Genomic DNA, 20,034 nt, shown 5'->3' with positions numbered 1-20,034 from the left:
TCTTCGTTTTTACCTTTGAGGCCTTACACAGTCCTGGACCACATAACTGAGGGACCACCTGTCGCCCTATGCTTCCCGCCTGGAAAGATCACCTGGCCTCGACCAGGGCCAGGGCATTGTTTGTTCTGGCCCTGACCTGGTAGAATGAGCTCCTGGAAGAACTGAGGACCCTGCTGGAGCTCTCTGTGTTCTGCAGGGCCTGTAAGATGGAGCTCTTCCGCCGGGTCTTTGGTGGAGGTCAGGGCATGGAAGATCAGATAGTATTTTCTACCTTCCCAAAGTCTTTTTGCCTTTTTGCCCTTGAGGCTCTGGATCGTCACTTGCACCTCTGTCAAATATATATTCCCTTTCCCCACTGCCACCTATGCCTGTGAATGCTGCCTGCCCTTTTTTGTGGCTGTCCACCAATATTGCTCTCCTTTTTTACCTTGCCAGTGGCTTCTCCCTTGGCAATACAAGTTTAGCACTCCCCACTCATTTTTGATAGACCTATTAGCAAGATGTAAAAGAAATAAGGAAATACATTTTAAAAATGGAAAACTGGAAGAATGGTTCACCGATGAAAGGAGCAGAAGGGTGGAAGGTACAGAGTGGGAGGACTGATCTCAGTATGGTCCATTAGCAGTGGAGGACTTGCCTCCCAGGGCAGTAAAAGGGCAGGGACAAAAATTTCAATGGAACCTATACCTTTTAATTAACTTCAACTTGGGGGGTGGGGAAGAAATATGGTAAATTATTGAAAAAGTGTTCTTTAGAAACCTGTAGAAACAGAATATGAACTGAATGCTAAAGGGCAGAAAATCAATACTTGGATTTTAGTAAAGCTTTTGATAAGGTTCCCCATGATGTTCTGATGGATAAGTTGAAGGACTGCAATCTGGATTTTTAGATAGTTAAGTGGATAGGGAATTGGTTAGAGAACCACACTCAAAGAGTTGTTGTCAGTGGTGTTTCATCAGACTGGAGGGAGGTGAGTAGCAGGGTACCTCAGGGCTCGGTGCTCGGCCCGGTACTTTTTAACATATTTATTCATGATCTAGATGAGGGGGTGGAGGGACTACTCATCAAGTTTGCAGATGACACCAAATTGGAAGGACTGGCAAATACTCCAGAAGATAGACAGAGTTCAATGAGACCTGAACACAATGGAAAAATGGGCAAATGAGAACAAGATGCAATTTAATAAAGATAAGTGTCAAGTTCTGCATCTGGGTCAGAAAAATGAAAAACATGCCTACTGGATGGGGAATACGCTTCTAGGTAACGCTGTGTGTGAACGAGACCTTGGGGTACTTGTGGATTGTAAACTAAACATGAGCAGGCAGTGTGATGCAGCAGTAAAAAAAGGCGAATGCCATTCTGGGCTGTATCACATCAAAATCACAAGATGTCATAGTCCCATTGTATACGGCACTGGTCAGACCACACCTGGAGTACTGTGTGCAGTTCTGGAGGCCTCACTTCAAGAAGGACGTAGATAAAATTGAAAGGGTACAGAGGAGAGCGACGAAGATGATCTGGGGCCAAGGGACCAAGCCCTATGAAGACAGGTTGAGGGACTTGGGAATGTTCAGCCTGGAGAAAAAGAGGCTGAGAGGGGACATGATAGCCCTCTTTAAGTATTTGAAAGGTTGTCACTTGGAGGAGGGCAGGATGCTGTTTCTGTTGGCTGCAGAGGAGAGGACACGCAGTAATGGGTTTAAACTTTAAGTACAACGATATAGGCTAGACATCAGGAAAAAATTTTTTCACAGTGAGAGTAATTCAGCAGTGGAATAGGCTGCCTAAGGAGGTGGTGAGCTCCCCCTCACTGGCAGTCTTCAAGCAAAGGTTGGATACACACTTTTCTTGGATGCTTTAGGATTCTTAGGGCTGATCCTGCATTGAGCAGGGGGTTGGACTAGATGGCCTGTATGGCCCCTTCCAACTCTATGATTCTATGATTTGAATACAGAAAGGAAAGAAAACACTCAATGCATCTCTGCTTGGAAAGCGTATGGGGCTAAATGGAGTATGGGGAAAAACTTGATGGAAATACCCTGTAAAAGTGAAGGAAAACACCAGTGCAAAGAAGGCCTATGTTAAATAGCAGCTCTATGAGGTATTTCAGGCCAGGAAAGCAGGGTGGGGAAAGTTCCTTCCCATCCCACATGGTTGAGATCCAAATTGGGGTCCTATACATTTGCTATTATAGTGTTACATGTAACTACATACAAGCAGCATTTTGTATACATTTAAACTTTCCTATCAAAATACAGAGCATGTATATGGATCACTAAACTAAGTTGAAAGCAATTCCAAACATATCAGTGAAATTTATTACATCAAAACCAAATTCATATGTGGATTTCACACCAAAGGGTGTATATAAAGAATGATTTGTTATGGCAGCAACTGAACTGTTCAGATGTAGAAGAGGCAGGAAGAAAGATGAGAATTCCTTCATTCCTTTCCCCAGAATTCAGCTAAGCAATCACCTAAATATATACCAAGGCTTCATGCATCCTGGTTTCCATTATGGAAAAGCAGCTGGTACTGTATTTTATGGCATATCTGTGCCATTACAGCAAGTGAGATGCGGGAGGATAAGTACTATACAGCAGTTAGTGTGAGCTGTTGTTCCTTTCCACTCACTACATAGCTTCTTAGAAACACTGCCTTTTTAATACCACAATTTTTTACTCAGCTATTCTGACTATTACTCCACAGAGTGAGTTGTATGCCAGGAACCGTTTTACAGCCTGCAGTAAACTTTATGAACCATACAGAATTAAATCATAATGCTGCATATTCCTGTGCAACCTTTAATGGCTAATAGTTAACCATGAAAGGGATACAGAACACTCCTATAACAATTTAATTGCATGTTGTTATCCCACCAGTACAATGCCAGTGTGATGCATTGAGGATGTAAGGTTTTTCTTTCTTTCATAGCTGAGGGTTGCCACATCTTTAAGAGTTGCCAGTTATATAACAGCAGAGGAAGCATTCCATGCTACATAGAGTTTCACCTGTGAAATTTCTGCTTCTTAGACAACTTGCTAAAGGTAGAGGAGCATTGCTGGCATGGGGAGGGGAGACATTTCAGGACTATTTCCCCACACTTTTGTTAGCCGTATTCACCAGTCCATTAATAATTCTTAGGCTGCTATGTCCCATTTGCAGAGAAGTAACCATATTAATAAATTGCTTCTTCCTTGGCTCTTCTTCAGAATGTAATGACAAAAGTGAATCTCATTCAAATTGCTTGTTCCAGCAGCACTACAGAAATGAACTAGATCTTTGGAATAAGGTTGTGCCATCATTATTAACCTCAAAAATACCTTTTTACTGGTTGGCTACTTAACTAAAGGAACAAACCTGAAAGATAACCTTCCACTACAAATAGCTTTTAGAATCAGAAAAAAAGGCTGAGTAATGATTTTGTTCCAAATGGAAAGGCCATTTGAAAACTACTTAATTTATTTACTAATGTAGAAGAGGCAGGAAGAAATTATCACAAAGTAGATATTTCTTCAGGAAGTAATGTATAGACTTCTCTCTACTGTTTCTAGCTGCTCTCAGCCTGCACTTATTTTTCATCAAATATTACTAGTTTATGTCTCCATGGCATAGCCATGTTTGCAAGAGCAATCAGGCAAAAAAAAAGACCTAAAAAACCCAAATGGGATATATAGTCAGCAAGGCCGTTGGTCATCAATGCTGCAGCCGGAAGTTGACTGGACCACATCACTTCAGTTTTGTTCTATCTACACTGGTTTCCAAACAGTTTTGGAGCCCAGTTCAAGGTGCTAGTACCTTTAAAATCTATTTGGCTTGGGGCTAACTTACTTTAAGGACCACCTGCTAATATATGAACCTACCTGACCACTGGAGTCATCATCAGAGATTTGAGCACCCTCACCATCTGAGGCTAGATGGGTGGCAATCCAAGAAAGGGCATTCTTGATCATTTATTTATTTATTTTGATTTATCTATTTATTAGTTTTTAGATATAAAATATTAATGTTAAATATTATATTATTAACGTTTGTGGCTAGCACCTTACTGCTAACAAAAATAGCCCACGCACGTGGATTATACCAGTGTTCCCCAACCCCTGGTCCGAGGCCCGGAACCAGGCCGTGGAGCCCTCAGCGCCTGTGCATTTGTGCCCGCCGGCGAGCGCTGCTCTCTCTGTCCCCTCCCCCAGTCCCCAGCCTGAAGAAGGTTGGGGACCACTGGATTATACAACACAGACCAACCTAAATGATTCAGTCTTTAATGTCCTACAGAAACTAAAAAAGTCTGCCAGGGCATGGGTGTCATCAGAAAATGCATTCCACAGGGCAGGGGCCCCAACTCAGAAAGCGCTTCCTCTGGTGACAGCTATTCAGGCCACCCTGTGGAGTAGGTGAGGCTGAGAGAGCTTTGATAGAACTTTTCTGTGAGTACAGCTCTAACAGGACTTAGACTAGCCCAGGGTCACCAAACCCAGCTGTCCAGATTAGAGGCCACTGCTCTTAACCATGACACCAAGCTGGAGACAGAAAAAAGAATTGAACTTACCTCTTACTGTTGTTCATCAAGTGGTCCCCTGTGCAGTCCCACAAATTAGGATTTGCATCTTAGATTGTTTCATAATTCAGATGTAGTCTGTGCTTAGTAATCAGTTTGTGGATATTGACAGATCCAGCTGCTGTTAACAGCTGTGCTTGTTTGAAAAGGCATTTTTTCCAACATTTATTTTGAACCGGTAAATATTTATTGGGTTGCAGTGCTTTGTATTGGGATTTGTGAAAAGTGTGGTATAAAAAAGACTATGTTTTCATGCACTGTGGTGTTATTACAGGACTAGGAATAAAGCCCATTGTAGTAAAAATACTACAGTAGTAAAAAAATACTCAGTAGTATTTTATAGTAAAAAAATACTCGGTCCAGGATTGACACTCGGAGGAGCGAATCAGGAGCCGCAAAGCGGCTCCTGATTCGCTCCTCCGAATTTTTATCCCGGACAGAGCCCGCCCTAACTCCTCCCCACAAGCCCTTAGCGCTTTATTTAGTCCGCGGCGCCGCAGGCGGTTTAAAGATTGAACAATTCTCGTTTCAAAGAAGGCAATGGCAGTTCTTCATGCAACATCAAGCTTGTGATACACAGTAATGAGAGACCTGTCAGGCACGACACAGTTGACTTCATCATTCATACCATGTTGCCTTTTCTTTTCAGATTGCACTCAAGTGTGCAGACATCTGCAATCCTTGCCGGCTTTGGGAGATGAGCAAACAGTGGAGTGAACGTGTGTGTGAAGAATTCTATAGGCAAGGTCAGCAGCAGGCAAATAGATTTTTACTGTGTGCCCTGTGTCAGTGTTCTTAAACAGAAGTGGCAGATATTCCTCAACCAATTCTGCCTTCCCTGATGCTCATGTGAAATCTTCATTTTTAAAATCTGACTGAAATATGACCTCACTGAATGTGGTTGTGGAAGAAAAGAAAAAGCAAGTCAATACATTCATGGTTATTTAAATGCCCTAAATCAGTGGTTCCCAACCTTTTAATCACCGGGGACCGGTCAACGCTTGACAATTTTACTGAAGCCCGGGGGGGGGAGTCTTTTGCCGAGGGACACTGCCGCTGCCTGAGCCCCTGCTCCACTTGCTTTCCCGCCGGGGCCCCTGACTTCCTGCCGCCCACTGGGGGGCACTACCAGCAGCAGCTGCGCAGTGCCATGCCAAGGGAGAGCCCCAGCCATGGCAGCCACCAGAGAGCACCAAAAGTGAGCCAGCAGCAGAGTGGCAGGGCAGCCCCCGAGGCAGCAGCTGGGGAGGAGGACGAGGACGAGCCACAGCCCAATACCGATTGATCCATGGACCGGTACCGGTCTCCGGCTCGGGGGTTTGGGACCGCTGCCCTAAATGACATTGTACACAGACTCAGGGAGGTAGCCATGTTGGTCTGAAGTAACAGAACAAAGTGTGAGTCAGGTGGCACCTTTTAGATCAACAATAGTTCTTTTTCTATGCAACTGCTGCAGCTAGGTTACTAGTAGCAGCAAAGTGGAAGCAAACATCAGTTCCAGAAGTTGAAGAATGGTTGGACAAGATGGGACATTTTGTATCAATGGCTAGATTGACTAGCATGGTATGCAAAGAGCCTCCAGAAAAATTTCAAAACCATTGGAAATGCTTTCTGAATTATCAAGAGACATAATAATTATCCATAAAAACACAGAATCACTGTAATTAGCCAACTAGTAAATAATGTTAAGATGAGACTGTATTTGAAAATTGACCTATTTCCCTCTCCCTCCTTCCCTGCACTGTATAATGTACATCAAACCCTTCACCCCCCACCCTTTCCATGAAATAAATAAAATTATATTAAAAATAAAAAACAATGTTTATTTCTTGGTGCAAGCACGTAAAAGCTTATACCCAGAATTAAACTTTGTTGGTCTTAAAAGTGCCACTGGACTCAAATGTTCAAAATTTGTACAACAAGCCTAATAAACCCACGTAAGGAGTAAGGAAGAGTGTTGACTTTCCTTCAAGTAGGTAAAACCCTTAAAATGTTAACTTTTCCTGCTCTAATACCAGTGTCAGCCTGAAAATACAAAAGCAACCACGCTGCATCATATCAGTGTTCCATGTAATCCAGCATTCTGTTTCTTGGTGACTGATCAGATACCCCAAAATGCATGGAGATGAAAACCACATCTGGTTGTTGCTCACAAAAGCAATATGTTGTTGTTGTTGTTGTTACCTTAAAAGCCCTAAAATGCTTGAGGCCAGGGTATGTGAAGGCCCATTTCCATCTGTATTCCAGCCTATCAGTTAAGATTCGCTTTTGAAGCCCTGTTCCCCATGCCCTTTGACTTCAGAGGTGAGGCTGGTGTTGGCCAGAAACGGTGGCTTTTCAGGGGTGGCACCTTGGAATTCCTTCCCTTACGAGACTTGGCTGATGCCCAACTTACTTTTATTTAGTACCAGGCTAAAATATTCCCTGTTAGCCTGACTTTAGCCAAAGTAAGGTTTTTAAACAATCATTTAAATGTTTTATGTCCTTTAATAGTGTCAGCTTGTTTTCAGTGACATTTTAATCCCAGTGTCTTACTAACTTAGTCATTAGCCACTTTCTGGAGATATATATGTTTTCTAAATTAATAAATATGCTGAGGTATCATCCGAGGGCAGCATAAACTTTCTATTGCCTGCAAACATCTGTTTCCCTTTACAGTGTGAGGAGTAATCTTGAGAGTTTCTTTTTATTAAGTCAAAGTACTAAATTACTGGGTTACATAAAAAGTGTTTTCCAGTGGGATGCCAGAAAACAATTTATTTAGGTATATCATATTTATGAATCACAGTCTCAGTTGGTTTGAAGAGACATTGCAAACATATTAGAGTGTAGTGCACAAACACCAATCACAGTGTGAAGCATCAACACAACATGGGTCATCAATCTTATAAAATAGTGATACTCATATAGCTTTCATGCCACCTGTGACTCTTCAAAGCATTATTCCCCGGTGTGGCTGTTGCCCCAAGTCCCAAGAAAGTGGGCAAGGCTGTAGTGAGGTGGGACTTGTGATTGGTAGTTGATTCTGACCTTGAAATAGCAGGAGGACCAGAGGGTTTGGGTAACTGCCAGGAGGAGAGCAGGCTGGCCGGAGGAAAGAGACTGGGTAAATCCAGTACCACCACCATAGCAGCCACCTAGACAATGTGGCTGAAGTAGGGTCATGGGGGGTTTATTGCCATTTCTCCATGACAAATTTTCCTCTTCCTTGAGTGCCATAACATTCTTACTCTCCCACACTGGGGAAAGAGCAAGTGAGAAGACTGTGAAGGAAGAGTATGCAGGTTCAACAGAGGCAAGGAGGGACAATCTTGGTAATTAAAGAGGTTATAGTTGTGTACTTAATATATTAAAACATATACACAACAAACTGAGGTATCTTCAAAATAAGCAGTAAAAATATTTCCTCCTTTTTGTTAGGTGACCTGGAGCAGAAATTTGACCTGGAAATAAGTCCTCTTTGTAATCAGCAGAAAGACACAATCCCTAGTATACAAATTGGTGAGTATACTTTTCTCCCATTACAGCATCTTTCATTGGATAACACAAAATAAAACATAAGCAGATTATTGATTTAAAAGTAACCCCAATGGAGATAATTTGAACAAAGTTATGCAAACAGCCCTGCAAACAGTTTTAGTTCACATTCAACAAAGAACTTGAGGACAAAGTAGCCTTTAGTTCCTTTTTCAGTCCCTTGATCCGGTGCAATGTCAGATGAATGGGATTCAGGATTTTAAATGCCATGAATGATATACGGTGGAAAAAATTCTGATATTATTTTTTTGTGGAACATTTTCTGCCCTGCATATGTAAATCTAGCCTGTTTATCTAAATATGTCAGGATTGTTGTTGTGAAGAAGAGTTACTTTTTATATCCTGCCTGAAAAAGTCTCAGGATAGCTTACAATAGCCTTCCCTTCCTCTGCCCACAACAGACACCCTGTAAGGCAGGTGGGACTGAGAGAGCTCTGGCACAACTGCCCTGTGAGAACAGCTCTAACAGAACTGTGACTAACCCAAGGTCACCCAGCTGGCTATATGTGGAAGAGTGGGAAATCAAACCTGGCTCTTCAAGGTGCTTCCTGCACTCACAGTTTAATCTCTTTAATCTACATCCTGTTCGCATCTGTTCCTGCAATCTGCACCTATCTTCTTTCTCAGATTTTCTCCTTCAAATCACAGTTTAAATAGATTCCTCCCCCCCCCCCCTTTTTGAGCTGTTGATTGGTCTCCGCTGATTGTTTCCAGCAGGAGTAGGGCTGCCACTTCCAGGTTTAGCATTTTAGTACATTTCAGTGCTTCCTTCATTTTATCTCTTTATGCTGTAAAAGCATTTTCCTGCTTTATCAGCCCCCTTAAATAATGTGAAAAGCATGAATGTCAGAAGTATAGACTTCTTTACTTGCCTTGATCTGGTTCTTCCTTTTATCTCCCAGTCTCCATCTGCTTCACACAGTGAGGGAGATGGGAAACACTCACCAGGGCTCTTTTCTCCTGCACTTTCACTCCCATCTTGGCAATTCGATTTGTTTAAGTGAAGGGGATGCTTTACGCTTTCATTAAAAATTTCAATCTTTAAATTTTTTAAATCAGTGAATAGGACCTACAGACAGTAAATTTCAATGCAGTTGTGGTGGCTCAATGAGTAAGGTGCATGCCTTGAGAACACAACTTTATGAGTTCAAGGTTATTTTCCCAGGCAGGAGTTTTAATTTTTTTACTTTTGAAAAGCACATGTTTTTTTAAATGCACAATTTTAAACTTTTGACCATTATTTTATTTTAACTAATGGTAACAACATTAATATGTTAACTGTGATCCCACAGGTTGGTCAGTTCAGGATTGCCCTATAATGTGCTTGATGGGCATGTCTGTTTGGTGGTTCTAGATTCAGTTGATCTCAACCAAATGCCTGGCAGAAGAGCTCCAATTTGCAGGTCCTGCAGTACTGTGTTAGCTCTGGCAGGACCCTGATCTGTTCTGGGAGTTCATTCCACCAGGACAGAGAAAGATCCGGCCCTGGTTGTGGTCAGACATGCTTCCTTGGGAACAAACTAAAACAAGGACTCAGACATTTCTAAAACGCCTTACAATCATTTTTAATGAAAGTGTGAAGCATCCCCTTCACTTAAAAAAAACCCAGAAATTGCCAAGATGGGAGGGGAAAGGCAGGAGAAAGAGCCCTGGTAAGCATCACCCCCCCCCCCAGCTGTGTGAAGCACATGGAGACTGGGAGAGGTGAGGAAGGAGCTGCTCGTCTTTATGTCTTCTGACATTAATGCTTATCACATTACTTAAGGGGGCCGGTAAAGCAGGAAAAATGCTTCTACAGCATATAAGTTGAGGACAGGACTAAAATAGAACCACTGGAAGTGAAAAGAGCTGCTCCTGCCGGAAACCAACCAATCAACAGAGACCTCTGCACAATGTCAATGCTGCAGGCATGGTTGGGATGTGGGGGGGGGGAATCCAAAACAGGCAAGGCATGTGCACCTGGAAGAGAGTGCCATGGACCTGCATTTCTCTGATGAAGCAGAGAAAATCCACTCTTAAGTATGAATAAGTAATGTGACTCTGAAGTCAATCCTCAACAGTGCAGCTTGGCATGGGGGGAGGGGGAGAGAGCAGCAGCAAAATGGAGATTGAGGTGAAGTGCAGATTGCTTTTTTTAAACTGCACTGAATGAGCTTCAAAAGGCCAATGCAGATAAGACCCATATCAGAGACCACCACTCTTTAACCACATCACCATGCTGGCTGCTGAAAATCAATCCCAATTGATGGGTTAAATATAAAGATGCAAAGAATGGGCAAACTTCACTGTTTATTCATGATCCAAGTTTGTTCATGGTGTATTTGCCAACTTTTGCTAATATTTAAATTATTTTTTTTCAATAAAAATACTTTCCAATTTATATTTTCCTGGAAAACCCAAACCACTGAATGCAACTAAAGCTAAAAAACAAACAGTTGTTGGAGAGAGGGGCTTCACTTATGTGGCTCACATTTTTTCATTCGTCTCATGGTTACCTCTGGTGAAACAGTTTTACAAGCCTGAGAGAGCACAAAAGTATGACAAACCTGTTTAAACAGGTGTAACAAGTGTTTCATAAGACTGCTCAGTTCCAGAAGAGTCTCCTTTTCCGTCTACAAAATACACCACAATGAAACAGAGCCCAGTAAAACTTGTTTTTACAAAGATATGGATTAGAACAAATACAGTTACTTGCTAGGAGGCCCCTAGCCTGCTTATTTTCTTCCACCTACAGATAGACTCACCTGGTTAGCTGCATCTGCATAGCACTACATTGAATAGAAAGTATTGAGAGCATTCATCCTATATGTAACCCCAAACGTGTAGAGATGAATTTTCTTCCCATACCCCAAACTGAGCATATGCATTTTCTCTACAGGAAGGCAGTATGTAAGTTTCTGCATCTGACAAACACACACAGGGACAGACATACACACATTTCTGGATGGCCTCCAGTTGTGGACATTTTAAACAAGCAGTGGCACAGTTCCCCTGCACATCTTCCTCTTGCACGGTGCAGAATATCTGAAGGTTCCCTAAGGTTCCAGAAACTGCCATTCTCCTCAGAACTAGAGATGTTGAACCTCTTCCAGGTCATCTCACAACCTGTTTCCACTTTCAGTCCAGAAGCTGATTCATTGGCAGGTTGTTCTGATGTTTGCAAGCAGTTCATTCCATTCAGCACCAATAGGCTAGCGTCCTGGGGGATCTGGAGCTGACTCGCATTAGTTCCCTATTGGGTCCCAGTATTAGTGCAACCCAGAAAAGGTGTGTGCGGGGGGAGAGAAGCAGTTGACAAAGAGTTGGCTTCTGATGTCTCAGCCCTGGGAACTTTGCTGCCTATTGGCCTGTTGCTGGGACACAGCAAAATGGGGTTGGGGTGGGGAATAGGCATCAGAAACTGATTTAAAGGTGAACAGGGTCAGAAGTGACTTCAGATTCACTCCCCTTCGCATTCCAAAAATCATTGTTTGGATGAAGATTGAGACACAGCAAAGTTAGAGATCAGCACTTGTATGCTGTGTTTTAGCCTTCCACAAACATGGTAGATGGAATTAGAAGCACAGTCCTAGCTGGCCTAGAAGAAAGAGTTTGGGGAAGCAGAAACACAGCAAAGTCAGAGTTTCTAACTTCCCCTTATTTCAGCCTTCTCAAAACTCAGCCCATTTGGGAAAGGAGGAAGACTCAATCAGAACCCCATTCCAACTTGATCTTCTCAATAACTAGGAGTTGGCTTATGATCCTCCACCACAATTTCAGACCCAGTAAGCTTAGTAGCAGCAACATTTCCAGGGCCTATTCTGCATTGAATGATTTTTCCTGCATTCATTCTTACCAATCTCTGTTCAATTTGGGCCCGGACATAGTAAGTGATCTTCAACAAATAGTTTCCTCGAACCGAAACAGGCTTCAGTCGCTTTTGCCATCTGCATCTGGGTGGGCTCCCCCACCCAACTGTAGCCCTCCTTAGTGCTTCTCGATCACACCACCCCTCCCCCAGTTTGTGGCAGGCTGCCAGGAAATTTAGTGCCCACCCCACTACCTTAAAGCACCCTTGCGCTTCTGGGCCCCCACCCCTTCCACCCTCCCCCATGAATAGCAAGATGTAAGGTCCCGGGGCAGAGTGAGCCTTTGAAATGCATGGCTGAGGCCAAAGGGGGGAGGGTTGCAAGTGCCGCTGAGCTAGAGCTCGAAGGAGAGGTCGCCAGAAAACTGAGTTTCCATTTAGATGAAGAATATATTATCCCTCAAGCCTCTTAAATAATTTTTTTTTAAGAAAGAAAAGGCTCCATAAAATGTATGTTCAGATTAGTGAGCAGAGAGCGGAGAGTAGCATAAAAAGGCGAATAATGGAATTATATCAGTCTCTCAACAATCCCAAGCAAAGGATCCAAAGGATAGCCCTTTATTTTTGAGTCTGCAACTCGATCAATCAGCAAGATACAACCGTGCTACGTCAGCATTGTAAACACATTTACAGCATTGTAAAAAAAAAGTGTGGGGGAGGAGTGCCAATTAATCTGAAGCCGTGGACATCTACACTTTCATCTGTTGGGTTTCCGGAGTGCTTTAGTCGGATATCCCAGAAAATAAGTGCTCCCTAATATTCCGGTGAAAAGGTAGGGTCAATGCGGGTCGAGGCATGGAGATGGAAAATTTCCATCGACCTAAATCAAAATGCTAATCAATTTCAGTGCAGACGGGAGGGATTTAATCGATCTGGGACTGCAATAAAAGCTTCGTGCAGATTCTGCCCAGGGCTAGGTGATCTGGAGACTGGGGGATCAGTGGGTAGTTGGCTTCTGCAGCTCCCCCCCCCCCCCGAATTGCTGTCTCTGGAAAGGAATGGATCCAGCAAAGATTCTCAGGAAGGAAACTGAAAACAGATTCCCAGCTTTTGACAGTCCTTCCCATTGTTCTGCCTGATTTGTTCACTCTTAATGTAATTGTGAGTTTTGAACACAATATGTTTGGCTGCTGATGGGGTTTTGCGGCCAACATTTTCAGCATCACCACTCAGAATCTCAGTAGGCCATTTGCACAAATCCTTTATGTCTAGTTAAAAGACAAAAAGTAATGTGCAATTTATTTGTCTGTTAATCTATTGATTGGCTGAACAATTCAGTTTTTTAAAGAAAATTAAACATCATCTGTTTTCTGGTCATGTGCATGTTTAAGTAAATAGAACAGATAATTTTCAGATATCATGCCAAGTGTGCAGAAGAAATTGATTCTTGAAAAAAGAATGTATGCTTTTCTTTGAGTTTTAGGACACAAAATTGGCTCAGGTAAATCAAATGATGATTCTACTATCTTGTTTTCTTTTCGGCTATTCAAGCTGACCTTACCCTCATAGTCAAATTAACAGCTTTTCTAATGTATCTTAAATCTGGAGACTGCCCACATGATTCAAGCCCACCACAAAGATATAAAACACAACCACTATCATCACATCCTTTTATTTATTTATTTATTATTGTACTTATAAACCACCACTCTCAGCCTGGCCAGTTCATGGCAGTTCACATTAAAACATAGACCTAAAAACATAGGACCCAATAAAATCCACAGTACATCCAAAATAGTGGCAGCAATCAACAATCTAAGATTCCCCCCCATACCCTCCCTCAACCCTTCCACTAGCATTCACCATTAACCTGGTAGATGTTCGCAAGTGATGGTTAGCCTAGGGGGCCACAGCTACAAAGACTGCAGAGGGAGGGATCCGATCTTACTACCCTGGCCTCAACCAAACACCTGGCAGAAGAGTTCCATCTTACAGGCCCTGAAGGACCTGAACAGTTTTGTCAGGGCCCTCAGCTCTTCCGGGAGCTCATTCCACCAAGTCAGGGCCAGGACCCAAAAGGCCGTGGCCTGGTTGAGGCCAGGCAAACTTCCCAGTGACCTGGGACAACCAGCAGATTCATACCCGCGCACTGCAGAGCCCTGCAGGAGGCATAAGGAAATAAGCAGTCCTTCAAATAGGCAGGACCCAGGCTTCATATAGCCTTAAAGGTTAAGACCAGAACCTTGAAACTGATCCGGTAGCCAACCGGTAACCAATGCAGCTGTCTCAGCATAGGCTGGACATGGGCCCTCCAAGATGACCTAGTGAGGACCCTCGCAGCTGCATTTTGCACCAATTGCAATTTCCGGGTCAGAGACAAGGGAAGGCCTGCATAGAGCAAGTTAAAGAAGTCTAATCTGGAAGTGACCATTGCATGCATCACTGTGGCCAATTGTTCCAAGATCAAGTAGGGCACTAGTAGCCTAGCTTGGCGAAGATGGAAAAACACTGTTTGGGCTACATTTATGATCTGAGCTTCCATAAACAGGGATGCATCAAAGATCACCCCAAATTCCTGACCATAGGTACAAGTGTAAGCTACACCCTATCCAGGCAAGGGAGATGTGCTTCTTGGTCCTGCCCCCTTCTGTCCAGACACAGGACCTCTGTCTTGGAGGGGTTAAATTTCAGACGACTCTGCCTGAGCCATCCAGACACTGCTTCCAAACATCTGGCAGATGTTTCAGCTAATTTCATTGGGGGGAAATTAATTTTTACATTGCCTAAAAGTTTTAAAGTTTTATCTGCATTCTGGTCTGATACTGGAATCTGGAGACAGCTGCCATAAACAGATATGATAGATCTTTCCACAAACCTGGGGGAGGAGTGAAGCAGGTTTGCAGAAAAATCTGAAATGTTTAAAACACACACACAACACTGTGATTAAAAAAACTCCAAAAGAATGCCTGTAAGTTTGATAACTTCTCAGTGACCACTGTGGCCATTTATAGGCAACCATAATAGTATAAGGAATCTTCAAACTGTGGTTTCTGTCTGTAAAGGTAGAGGGGGGGGCAGGGCCCTTTCCAGGACAGTTTTGTACCAAGCCACCACCTGCCCTGCTAGTACTTGCATGACGTACCCAGGCCCAGCTGCTTGCTACTGTTCTAAGAGCATCCACCACATGAAAGACAGTGCGGTACTGTAGTTGGAACTTCAGACTGGGCCAGATTTGAATCCCCACTCTGTTGTGGAAATGGTGTGACCTTGAACCGATCGCACACTCTCAGCCTAGCCTACCTAACAGTGTTGTGAGAATACAGTGGAGGAGAAGAGAATAATGCCATTGGGTCCCCATTGTGGGAAAATGTGAGATAAAAATACAGAATACATAGATTAAAAGTAGGTTGATTAGTGGGTGTGGCAGAGAGAGGAAAGCAAAAACAGGAGAAAAGGCTGCCAGGACAGGAAGGGAAAATAGCGAGGAGGAGGAGAAGAGTGAGCTACTTCCATAGGTCTGTGTGGGTTCACCACCATGCAACAGCGCACAGGCCCAGAGGCTGGCACTGCACAACACAGCTACTTTTCCTGGAGAGTGGCTGCCAGGGTGAAGGAAGGATGGAAAGCTGGATGAAATGCAAGCAAAAGTAGGTTGCCTGGTGTTATAAGAAAGCAGGAAAAGGGGAAAGGCTACTCCAGATTTCTGTGAAGGGAAACGGTGGGGAAAGGGGACATGTGCTGCCCTTCTACAAGCCCTTATGCATCTCTCACTTACAGATATCTATGTCCCACTCCAAGCTAGGTAAGTCTCTGAACAAGCACATCAAGCCAACGACTAAGACAGATGGCATAGGTGCCTGGTTAATGAAGGGTTCTGGAAACTAAATCCTTTTAAAAATGTTAGCCATTTTCTATTGACTTTACCAACCAAAGAAGTGATGTTTCCAACTTAACAATGACTAATTTTTTTAATGCCCCAGTGCTTCAGTTTGCATGTCACCAGCCAACAGGGAAATATGGCTTACAGCCATGATTTCAGGCTCTGTTCTAGGTTGCCAGACTAGCAGGAGAGTCCACTTAGTGAATGATACAGTTGCCGATATGACTTGCCTCGTGTTTCTCCCCAGGCTTCATGACCTACATTGTGGAGCCGCTCTTTGAAGAATGGGCCAACTTTACTGGGAACACTCCCTTATCAGAAAACATGCAAAATCATCTGCAGAGGAACAAGGCCAAGTGGAGGAATTTACTTCACAAGCAACACAGCAGTACTAGGAACACTGACCACTCAGGTCAAGGAACTGAAAATGAAGAACAGACTTTAGATGAAGGAGAAACCCCATAGAGGCAGCTTCACACTCTGCGCTGTAGTGCCACTGCCTTTCACAACTGTGAACAAAATACTAATGGTCTGTTGGGCCATCATTAACCAAGCAGGAACAGAGGAAAGCAGGGAGGAGAACAGAAGAGATGGGAGTTCCCCTCAGTGAAACCCACATTTCTGGGTTTGATGCTAAAGCTGAATCCCAATTCCTCATCCCAATAGCTGAAGCCATTCATCACTTCTGATCATGAACTGCTTAAAGAGAAGCTTCATTCAGTCGTGCTGAAGCTGGGCCAGTAAAGTTGGTGCCAACTACCAAGAGGCTTCGAGGGGACAGGCAAGACCAATGCGCTCTTGGCTATCGGCTTCATTCCCTTTGAGCCATACTGTGACGCAGCTCTAGGAGTGAAGGCCTGAAGGAGTGTACAGTTTCAGTCTGGCAGCTGGGCTGCACATCAAAATCACCACCAGCATGGTCAGAACTCAGAGGAAACCCGGCTTCACAGCAGAAAAAAGTGTCTCATTTTAAATAATTAAAGCCTTTTTAATTTTTGTATTTGGTGCACTGGACAAAGGATCTAGAAACCTTGAAATAAGGTTATTCTGTGTACTCAAAGCTTTTTCATGGCAGTGCCCATTTTGTTAATCATTTTATGCCACTTTAGATACAACTGACATTCTTCTCACTGCAAGAATAGTTTTCCTTGCAAATCAAAGGGAAGAGCTGTACAATCTAAATGTCTATTTGGACAAGTGTATCCGCGATCCATTTATATTCGCACATGTATGTCTCCTGTATATATAAAGCGCTACTGATTCCCACGCCAAAATACTCAAGTATTATGGGAAAGCTATCTGTATCAACAATGGCACTGTGAACAAAATACTGTTAGTTTTAGTTATCTGAAACATTTGTAAATATGTTGTAGACTATTAATACTTTTGTTTGCAGATAAAGGCCTTAACTTTTAGCACCCTTCACTTTCTGATGGTTATCAAACTCCCTATCATTTCACTGTGGCCTGCTTTCACTTGTCCAACAAAGGCTTCTGTAGGAGAGGTGTCTACCAAGGCAGTCTTTTGGAAAGCTTCACATGCATTCCTCTGCATTTTTCTTACCTAACAAAGATGCACCTCAACACAATTGCCCGAGGTAGGAAAGTGAAATCTAAATTGATGTCCACCGAGATGTTATATTAGTTACATAAGGGCAAATTGTAGGGATAGAATGGTCTTGGATTGGACAAGAGTCTTTCCAGTGACAGAGCAAGTAAAAAAATACATCGATGAACAACTTTTATGGCATGTGCCTCATTTATAAATAGATTTGACTGTCGTAATGAAGAAAAGCATTCTTTCCTTTTTCTTATTATTAGTTACTTCAGAATTTCCTTTCCAAGAACTTTATTCTTAAAAAGACACAGTTAATCACCCAGCTAAGTTGTTAATTCTGGTTAAACGTTTTACATTTGTGTTGTCTTGTGCCTTTTGGTCAGGTAAGATTTCTGGTCCGGTTTTAACTCATTCTAGTGTTCATTCTGTCCTATACAAGAACTTGTTGCTTATGCAGCATTATGTTGCCACACCCATTTAGGAACATTCTGCCTGCATCATTGGCAAACCAGGGATTGATGAGGCACAGGGTTTTGCAACAGGGAGGTTCTAGCAAAGGAGTGTAAAGTAGCACTTAAGACAATGCCGCTGCATCGCTAAGAATAAAAATTCCATTCCCACCAAGGCAACTCTTTTCCTTTTAATAGTTCTCAGAAGTACCGGACAGAAATTGTCTTTATTTGTCATTTTGCCTTCCTGCCCAGTAAAAATTTGTTAAATATGGATATGCAGCAAGCATATATACCATATACAGTTCAAATCCAGAGTCAAGCCATCATCCAAAAAGCATGTTCTTGGGACATATCACTTTAATGGAAAGCTCCTAGTTTTACATTGTAGAATTACATTAAAACCAAGCTTTATGCAACTACAGTGAAGGTGTATGCAACTGACAGATTTCAAAGAAAGCGAATCCATACAAACAAACACATTCTAGCCTAGACTAGAACACTAGGGGAGAAATAATCATGTCATGGAAATTCCTGTTCTTACCTAATCAGTATAAAAGATACCAACATTACAAAACATTGTGCTGTCAAATCAAATTTCAGTCCTTTAATAGCATATAAAGCATCAGAATATTATGTGCTATCTAAACTGGAACACCTGAAAAACACAAATTCACAATGGTGCAAGAGATTATAGATTTCCTTGGCAAGTCAAATGAAGAGTTAACTATAGTGCACATAAAAAATGCATGCTCCTCTTACTGTTTTGGGGATGAAATTGCACAGAACTTTAAGACTTCATTTCTAAGTACAACATACTCCCAAGAAATTCATGGGACTAAGACAAGGATTCAAGAACTACTGAACAATTCCATTACAAGTTTGCTGAGACATTTACATTGTCTTCAGAAATGGTGCTTCTGTCGTTATGAAACATTCAAAAAGAAATCAGTTTGGAGCCGAAGCATTGCCAGTAAAGTCTAGTCGGTTAAGTAGTCTTTCCTGACTCTCTACTGCTGCTACCTGCTGAGCCTTTGCTGGTGGGAGGGAAGAATAAGGGACCTTGATTGGCAAAGGAAGAGTCATCCTGCTGGTGGAATAGCAACTTTGAAGCCATTTAGGCCTAACCCAAATTCTTAGGACCAGTTCACACAATTAAAAGCTTTTCATGCCTCATCTCCTCTACTGCTAAGGAGTTCAGTTGTTAAGGTGGTACTGTTGATGGTGGCAGTTTCAGGACTTAACTAACTGCAGTTAATGTGGTAGAAATAAAGAGAACAATGCTGATGACTAACCTGTGCAGGAATATCCAAACCACAAAAACATTGGCCTTAGCAAGTCTCATGATGAAAATGAGAGCGTAGGCTATGAAAAACTTTTGGTGAATTCATTACCCTAATAGGAGAAAAAAAACTATAAGAAATTTAAACCACATTGGCTTTGGAGAAGGAAAGCAATATCTCAGGAAGCTTTATATAGGATTCAGTAATAATTCCAACCTCCTAAAGAGTTTAACAAAAACTGCCCTAAATTTTCACCACAAGGTATTACAAGGAGAATAACGGTAATAATTAATTAATTACGTCTGTTGTTATTAATCTTTATTATCTACCACAGGATCCATATACCTTTTTAAAGATTTATTAGAAAATAAGATAGGAAAGAACAAATAAATAGGGGTAGGTGACATATCTGCCTCCCCCCCCCCCCAAAAAAAAAAAAATTTCTGGAGATTGCCTGGTCAGATTCCCCTCATTATTGGCAGCAAGTGTGCCATTTTTACACTCAACCTGGATAGCCCAGGTCAGCCCAATCCTGTCAGATCTTGGAAGCTAAGCAGAGTTGTCCTTGGCTAGCACTTGGAAGAGTGACCTCTGAGGGAAAACAGGGTCATGATGTAGAGGCAGGCAATGACCAACCACCTCCCAAAGTCTCTTGGCTGGCTGTCAGTCAGTCTTAGCATCTTCTGGCTGCATTACACTCACTTCATACAATAAATATATAGAGAAATAACTAAATACACGGTACTGACAACTTAAAAACCTTATCTGAACTATACTCCAAACCTAAATTCTAAGTGCTAGAAATCACACTGATTTCCAGGAAACATAGATCAGCATAAATGTGCTTAGACTTATTGCAGCCTTTTATATATATTTAAAAAAAAACTTACTGCAAGATGGCCCACCTTCATGTTAACCCAACAAGAAGGGTTGCTCAGGGACATCTTCCCTCCCCCCTTTGGAAAAATAACAGCAGAAACCCC

The 20,034-nt window shown here is 42.5% G+C and overlaps 1 protein-coding gene across 6 annotated transcripts in view; it reads left to right on the top strand.

The window, feature by feature from the left end:
* PDE7B (phosphodiesterase 7B) overlaps nucleotides 1-19,475 on the top strand; it is a 251,800-nt gene extending 232,325 nt beyond the window's left edge. For all 6 annotated transcript variants that reach the window (XM_077351958.1, XM_077351950.1, XM_077351936.1 and 3 more), the window contains 3 exons: nucleotides 5,208-5,304; nucleotides 7,979-8,059; nucleotides 16,010-19,475. In XM_077351958.1, coding sequence (XP_077208073.1) covers nucleotides 5,208-5,304; nucleotides 7,979-8,059; nucleotides 16,010-16,227 — 396 coding nt within the window. In that variant the 3' untranslated portion in view covers nucleotides 16,228-19,475. The remainder of the gene's footprint in view (nucleotides 1-5,207; nucleotides 5,305-7,978; nucleotides 8,060-16,009) is intronic.
* The last annotated feature ends 559 nt before the right edge of the window (nucleotides 19,476-20,034 follow it).

This window comes from Paroedura picta, chromosome 1, assembly GCF_049243985.1.
Source record: "Paroedura picta isolate Pp20150507F chromosome 1, Ppicta_v3.0, whole genome shotgun sequence".
NCBI lineage: Eukaryota > Metazoa > Chordata > Lepidosauria > Squamata > Gekkonidae > Paroedura > Paroedura picta.
The sequence above is the reverse complement of the archived record's forward strand: the minus strand, read 5'-3'. Positions and strand labels throughout refer to the sequence as shown.